General features: G+C 36.6%; 1 protein-coding gene and 2 non-coding genes across 4 annotated transcripts; 2 read left to right on the top strand and 1 right to left on the bottom strand.

The window, feature by feature from the left end:
* Positions 1-454: 454 nt before the first annotated feature.
* LOC104790936 (uncharacterized) lies at positions 455-2,376 on the bottom strand. Of its 2 annotated transcripts, XR_015561977.1 has the most exons (9): positions 2,290-2,376; positions 1,966-2,003; positions 1,825-1,874; positions 1,661-1,710; positions 1,538-1,567; positions 1,402-1,443; positions 1,246-1,308; positions 599-1,149; positions 455-529 (listed from the first exon to the last, which is right to left on the bottom strand). XR_015561977.1 is itself a non-coding variant. In XM_087458423.1 (8 exons), the coding sequence occupies exons 2-8, from the start codon at positions 1,983-1,985 to the stop codon at positions 1,045-1,047; spliced, it is 360 nt and encodes a 119-aa protein (XP_087314549.1). In that variant the 5' UTR covers positions 1,986-2,003; positions 2,290-2,376; the 3' UTR covers positions 455-1,044. The 2 variants fall into 2 exon arrangements, 1 of the variants encoding a protein (XP_087314549.1); XM_087458423.1 differs by having other exon boundaries at positions 455-1,149.
* Positions 2,377-2,650: 274 nt separating this feature from the next.
* On the top strand, positions 2,651-2,813 carry LOC147949889 (U1 spliceosomal RNA). Its single transcript, XR_015565732.1, has one exon. It is a non-coding gene; the product is annotated as a U1 spliceosomal RNA (small nuclear RNA).
* A 180-nt stretch (positions 2,814-2,993) lies between these two features.
* LOC147949888 (U4 spliceosomal RNA) lies at positions 2,994-3,145 on the top strand. Its single transcript, XR_015565693.1, has one exon. It is a non-coding gene; the product is annotated as a U4 spliceosomal RNA (small nuclear RNA).
* Positions 3,146-7,749: the final 4,604 nt, after the last annotated feature.

Here is a 7,749-nt window from a genome sequence, read left to right as displayed (position 1 = left end):
CAGTTCGAACTTCCTAGTGGTAGAGACCCTATTGAACTTTTTAGCAAGAGCAGACCATACCTCTTGAGAAGATTGGAGTCCATAGACAACGCGGATAGCTGTTTCAGAGAGTGAACCCAAGATCCAAGCCATAACGAGTTGGTCATGGCGAATCCACTTTAGAAACTCCGGATTAGGCTCTTCCGTAGTTCCTTCAGCACCAGTTACAGAACGAGTGGATGCTGGTCGGGGGAGAGAGCCATTAACATAACCAAGAAGCATTTGAGGCGAGAGAAAAGACTCGAATTGAGTTTTCCATTGAAGATAGTTGGACTCTGTAAGTTTAAGAGTCACAACTTGAGAAATAGAAAGAGGAGCGGAAGAAAAAGAATCATCAGGAGCCATAGATGCGTATTACTGGTGCTCTGATACCATGAAAGCAAGAGCAGAACCTTAGATAATACAGAGAAGGGGAGGCTCAAAGTGTATCTTCATTCTTGTTGATAACGATTGCATTACATTGTCTTTTTATAGTGAAAACGATGTAAACCTAATGGGTTACAAGAGTAGGTAGATCTCTGCCAAAATGTCACCATCAGTTGCACAGGACGATGTAAACCTAATGGATTACAAGAGTAGGTAGATCTCTGCCAAAATGTCACCATCAGTTGCACAGGATCGGTGATGTAAGGGCAGAGAAGCGGTTCACAGTTTGTATTGTAGTGTGAGCTGTCTTTGGAGCTTTAGTCGTACGGAACTGAGCACATGGCGACAAGGACTGTTCAATGTTACCGTTAGCAGCTAAAGCAAGATGCATATTGCAGACTGCAGTGGGCTTATTGTTGTCAAAGCCCAACTTGCTTTGTTGCTGGACTAGGTTTGAGGTGTTGAAGCTTACATTACTAACAACAAAACAAACTAGATAATGTTACTCATATTCAGGATTACCATTTCCTATTACTAACAGAACTCAAAAGTTAAGAATTAACCAAGGTCAGATCATCAAAAGCTTGAGCTACTTAGCTTTTGAAGAGTTCATATTCTGCCTTCACTCTCTGCACCAAATCAGAAAGCTTCTTCAGATCCATTTCCTCGTATGTAACTTCGCTCAGTTTCTTCTTGCAAATGTCCTTCGGCCTGTTTTATTTCTATCAACTCCTCCAACCTAGCCTAATAAACATGACAAGACATTAAAGATTCATCAACATAGCTATAGTTGTATTTCAAAATAAAACAATCAGATGCATTATAGCTTGTTTTTATTACATTAAATGGATCGAGCATAATCTTTCTCATTTTTTTCACCTCAGCGAGCTCAGACTTAGCCCTCTGAAACATAAAAAGACATTACATATGTCAACCATGAGAATGTCTTATACAAAATCAACCAACTTGAGAAGCATAACACCATTTCTTGCTTACCTTTACTATGGACTCGGCTTCAGCCACCTCAGCCTCACGCATCTGAAACATGAGAAGACATTACATATGCCAACCATGACTTATGTCTTCACAAAATCAAACAACTTGAGATGCATAACACCAAGTCTTGCTTTACCTTTACTAAGGACTTGCCTTGAGCCAAGCACTGTAAACATGGGAAAAAATCAGCTGGAGACATAAGAATTCAACAATTTCTGTATACTAACAAACAAACAAAAATTCCCATTTCTTGCTTTACCTGTTCGGCTTCTTTGATTAGTTTCTTTGCATTAGGGGTTAAAGCATCATCTGCAGGAAAGACATTGGATCAAGCTTGTTTCCGGAAAGAAAAAAAAAAAGAAAAAAGCAAAATCATAAACTTATCAACGACCAAAAACAAATATCCTTTTAAAGCCACATTACTTGTGTAGTATCCAAGAGCAAATACTGGTGCATTCTTAAACAAAAAACCCCTGCAAAAAAATTTCGCCTTTGCATCTCTCAGTTCATGGGTTTATCAAAAGAGATCAAATACAAGAAAAAAACAAACAATAAGAGTGTTACTTTGAAGAGAAGAGACCCATGATCTTCGTGACCCTCCTCTGAAACAGAAATTTTAGGGATTCTCTTAGTCGACAATACAGATGGAAATAATAATAATAATAATAATAAAGTATCAAAGAACAAAATTCACCACCACAAGTGTCATTTACAGGTAAACTTATAAACTGATTTCAAAAAGTCAGGAGCTTTCAAGCATTAGCTATATCATATGGGCCAAAAGGGCTCTGTAAAAAAACCCTAACACCAACAAAATCGAACTGAAAGAAGATAAAACAAACAGAGAAACGGCATTGACTGTAACAGATAGACAATAATGAGCAAGACCTACGCGAGATTGACGATAATGGCGACTTTTAGAAGAGCACGCAGAGCTAAAATGTTCTTCAGTACGCTCCAGGCTCCACTCACCTAAACAACGAAAGAAAAACCAAACCGGGATTTTGTGGAGACATTTTTTACTTTCGGTTTGGGTTCTCTCTTATTGGACCGTGTTTGTTAGGAAAGGCCCATTAAGCCCAAGAAGTGTTTGATAAACCCAGCAATTGTGAGAAACCAGCATGTTGTTGGAAACCAAGAGCTTCAAACGGCACGATGTGTTAATGTTAAAATGTCCCACATCGCTCAGACACTAAGTAATAACTGAGGAAGCAGGGTTATAAATAGAGAAGTGGACTGTTCGAGCAAATTACTTACCTGGACGGGGTCAACTCGTGATCAACAAGACGAGTGGCCTAGGCTAGTGACCTCCATTGCACAATAAGGAGGGGCGCTTAGCGTAAGGTCTTCCCAAGAGGAAGAGCCTACGTCATTATTTGTGGCAGGGGGGTTTGCGTTCGCGCAGCTCCCACCATCTTTAGTCATAATATTCATCTTTTCAGCGTTAAATTAATTATTTTGATGGCACACTTTGAAGTCTGGAGGACTTTATTCTTTTTTGTTAAGGTACAGAGTCCCACATCGGAAAGAAATATAGAGTTGATGGGTATTGTGTGACTATAAAAGAAAGAGGGTTTCGTTGAAAGAAAAGCATCTTTGCGCTTGGGGCAATGACGCAGCTAGTGAGGTCTTAACCGAGGCGCGTCTATTGCTGGTTGAAAACTATTTCCAAACCCCCTCCTAGGCCTAAGCTTGTCTTTGGGCCTTTGAGAATTTCTGGAAGAGCTCCCTTCGGGGTAAAGCTCTACAATTCTTAGTTTAATATTTAGTCCCATTATGTCCATATGTCAAAAGATGTTTATGATCTGTTCTACAAAACTAAACCTAAAAGTTAAACCCTGCGCAATTTTTCTAGTCCCAAATTTCATCTAACAACATACAAACTTAAAATACACGGTGCAAAGATATGATCAAATACATACACTTTAATTGGTTTCTTACTAAGACCTACAGTCTACAGACAATTTGAGTGTTCATTAAAGCAATATGTGCTCATAAGTTAAAAAAATAACTCTTTTAACATTATTCTGCTTATTCCAATACCCTTCCCCAAATCACTTGTTGCTATAACACAACAAAGCTGTTACATTTTCCAATCGCTGAATGATCTTAACCGTAGAGAAGTTACCGGTATTATTTCTCCTTTATAAGCCGTCTTTAAGAATCATAGGGCTTATAAGCTGAAGAAGAGCTGGTTCAACACTCAACAGTATTTGCTTTTTCGGCAAGTCCACCAACTAGAGAAAACAGAGCAAGATGATCATGTTCTAAACCATTCTTGACAAAATCTGACCTTTTTATAGTCATGTAGATTTATTTCTTACAACTCCACACAACACGAAAGGTCCAAGCAAAGAAGCCAATTTCATTTTCACTCTGACCTTTATTTCTCTTGATGTAATGCTTTTTTGGTGGCTGCGCCAAAAAAACTCTTGCATATTGATGCAATTAGAGACTTAAGTCCCAGAATTAAATATGTCTAATTTGAAAATCACAAGAACAACAACAAAATCGTGCAAGGACAATGATTCTAGTGTATATGTTTCCCTTGTGTTGGTATATTTGTGTTATAGTGCTAAAACATACATAAGGTTAAATATGATTTACTAACACCAGAAACCAAGTAATGCTTTACTGAAAAAGGTGATAAGATTCAAGGATTAACATAGACTAAGTTATGTATATTAAATTATTGATTAATGAATAGGAAAAATCCAAAGTTAAAAAGAGTTAACTAAAGTCAGATCATCAAAACCCTGAGCTACTTGGTTTTTAAATACTTCAATCTCTCCTACAAATCATGCATATTGTTTCTTCTGATCCATTTCCTTTTATGAAACTCTGCTCAGTTTCTTCCTGTTTTCCGCATTAGATCGTCCAACATCATTCTCATTTCTTTCAACTCAACATGAAAAAGTCATTACAGATTCATCAACCATATATAACAATTTGTCCAATTTCAAAAATCAGCAAACATTAGATGCGTTAATATATAATTAACACTATGCATTACTTGTTCTTTTTTTTACCTGCAAAAGATTTTCAAACTTCGTTTCCATTTCTCTTGTCTTAGCCATTTGAGCCTTAGCAGACTGAAACATTACAGTTACAGATACATATCAACCATCTATATATAATATATGTCCTTTGAAAATCAAATAACACTATTTATTGTTTTTTACCTCTTGCAAGGAGTTAATCTCAGCGTTACACCTCTTAAACATGAGAAAATTCGAATGGACACATTAAAAATCAACCATTAGTCTTCTATAAATGCTAATTAAGGAGCGATCAATGTGCTTACCTCTTCGTGTATGGACAAAGTCCAAGTACCAACTGTAGGAAAGACGATAAACACAAATGATAAGCTTCTTTCGAATGCAAAAAAAAAAAAAAGCACAGCTACAACCATAATCTAAATTTCCAACAACCCCAAGTTATTTAGTTTACAGCCACTTACGTATTTCGCAGAATGCTAATCCTAATATTAGACCATAACCAGTCCCTCTCATAATGATCTTTTTCTTATCCTCCTGAAAGAGAAATTTTTAGAGGTTCTTAATACAGATGGCAATGGAGTATCATAAAATAAAAACACACAGTTAACAAAGATAGAACAAATATTTTAAGATTCTAACACAAACGTACACCTGTTGATTTGCGAACTGACCTAAAAAAAAAACAAATTCGAACAACAAAATCGAAGAAAGAAACAGACATTAACCTGTAGAAAGAAAACTGAGCAGACCTACAAAATTCTCTGCGCGAGATTGATTGTCAACTTGAAACGATGGGAAATAAGAGAGGATATATAATAAGGCAACAAAAACAGTGAGAATTGAGAAATTTTGAGGGATCTTAATGGGCCGATTTAAGTATTCTACTAGGGTTTTTTTTTGCTTCCGGAGCAAGTAAGTATTCTACAACAACAAATATATATATGTAAAACTATGCGTATCTTCCGTAATATCCTCTCATACTGGAGTTGAGTCATGAATGATCTTGTGGAAGCAAGGAAAACCAAGCCCACGAAGAGTAAATTCAACAGTAATGATTGTCTGCAACTGCAAGTCTCCACCCCAACTAGAGAAAACAGAGCAATTTGGAGATCCACTAAACCACTCCTGACGAAATCTGACCTTTCAACACCAAAAGTCCAACACAAGTGATTAGGAGGACTAGGATTATATTCTTGTGTACTCTTTCTTCTTTGGCACTTGTACCATTTTGATAACCAGTTTTGCTGGATCCAATATCCGAGAATCTTTCTATATAGTATTCTCATAGCTTGGTCCAAGAATGTATCACAATTGTGTTCATCCACGTGTCAGTTATTTTTCAAGGATCGTCTTGGTTTGTTAGGAAATGTTATTCAGTTCTCGTTTCTTTTGAAATCTTAAAGAAATTACTGATCAAGTCCAGAATAACTGTTAACTTTGGAAATAACTACATAATTCCATACAAGGGTTGAATTGATAATGTTACTCAATGGTTGATACATATTTCAAGGTTTAACACTTAAAATAGTTACTATTTAGTAATTTACGAAAAAAACTTAGAAGTTAAAGAGTTAAACAAGGTGAGACTCAGATTCATCAATCTTGAGCTACTTATTTCCATATTCTGCCTTCATTATCTGCACCATATCACATTAATTTCTCTTAGCTTTTTTCAACGTGTTGCTGCTGCCTTAGATTCAGATCTCCACTTTTTTCAAATCCTATCTGTGACTGAAACAAGATGAAAAAAAAAAATCAGGTGGATACATTACATATGGAGCATAATTGTGTCTATTAACCATTTCTTTTTTACCTCTAGGATGGACTTCACTTTAGCCATAGTGGACTGAAACAAGAGAAACATCAGGTGGCCGCAGATGTTCAGATCAACCATATAAAGGTTATCTTTCTAACTTTCTAAAATAAAACAACTGCATATATAACATCATTTCTCTTGCTTACCTCATCGAACGGCTTTCTTATGTTGCCTGAACGACTTCTTATGATTGAGAGAATCTCAGCCAACTGAAACAATTGGAAAAATCAGGTTTAGGACATTTAGAAATCAGCCCATAAAGTGTGTCTTTTCAAAATAAAACAACTTGAGATGCAATAACACCGTTTCTTGTTTACCTCTAGACGGGACTTCAGTTCATACATAGACTGAAACATGAGAAAAATCAGAGGAAGAAGCATTAGAAGATATCAAACCATAACTCTGTATCCTTTCCAAATCAGAAAATTGCAGTTTTTTTTCCTTACCTCGGTGGCAGAGTCCACCCGAGCCATAAGCGTCTCCGATGACTCGCTGCAAGAGTCCACCCGAGCCATAAGCTTCTTAGTCTTGAGAAATCCGAGAGTGTACACGTTTAAAATCAACCATAACCGTCTATTTATAAAAAAAGAATAGCTAACGAACATGTTGGGATAAATGTGCTTATACCTCTTCCGCTTCATCTGAATTAGAGTATAAAGCAGCATCTGAGGGAAGAAGACAATAAAGAAGATTGATAAATCTTCACAAGCAAAACAAAAACTACAGCCATAAACTAATCAATACCCGAAAAGATCCTTTTACAGAGTCACATACGCGTGAAGAATCCAAGACCAAATATTGCATTTGTCTTAGAAGCTTGAACAAAAGCTCTCCAGAACACTCCCTTCCTCCCCTGAGAAGATAAATCTCTCCTGCCATAATACTGCAGTTTATTTCCCATTCAATTTCAGTTCATGGTTTACCAAAAGATCAAACAAAACAAAGAACAAAATAACAAAAGAGGCAAGAAAATGTTACCTTCAAGAGAATGGAGCCCAAGAATCCCATGATGCTCTTGATCCTGTGATATATATATATTTAGGTATTCTCTTAGTCTTCAACATCATATATAAAGATGGGAGCTTTAAACGAAAACCGACAGTTTAAACAAAACATAAACAAACAGAGGTCTAATGGTCTTATGGGTTCATCTCTAATGGAGAAAAAGGTGGAGCCTTTCGAGCATTGGTGGTCTTGTGGGTTCATCTCTAATGGAGAAAAGGTGGAGCCTTTGGAGAATTTATGGGTTTAATGGTCTTTGTGAAAACGATACTAAACTAAACATAAACACAAAATCTATGTGAGAACTCACCTAGAAACAAACAGAGGTCTAATGGTCTTTTATGGGTCTAAAGGGACAAAAAAAGGTGGAGCCTTTAGAGCATTGGCGATCTTATGGGTCTAAAGGTCTCTAGAAAAACCGATACTAAGACAAGCATTAACAGTTGTTGATTGATGTGCAAAAAACTTCACCTAGAATTAGAAATAAGAGTTGTACGGAAAACCCTAACAACAAAATCAGAAACAGAGAAA

Source organism: Camelina sativa, chromosome 1 (assembly GCF_030686135.1).
Source record: "Camelina sativa cultivar CO46 ecotype springtype chromosome 1, ASM3068613v1".
Lineage (NCBI taxonomy): Eukaryota > Viridiplantae > Streptophyta > Magnoliopsida > Brassicales > Brassicaceae > Camelina > Camelina sativa.
This window is presented reverse-complemented; position numbering and strand designations above follow the sequence as displayed.

Excerpts from the sequence above, each read along its gene's own strand:
- LOC104790936 (XM_087458423.1), bottom strand. The coding sequence starts at position 1,985 with ATGGGTCTCTTCTCTTCAAA. Across the intron at positions 1,711-1,824 it reads TGCTCTTGGATACTACACAA|ATGATGCTTTAACCCCTAAT; the intron begins GTAATGTGGCTT and ends TCTTTCCTGCAG. Across the intron at positions 1,150-1,245 it reads TTATGCTCGATCCATTTAAT|GCTAGGTTGGAGGAGTTGAT; the intron begins GTAATAAAAACA and ends CATGTTTATTAG.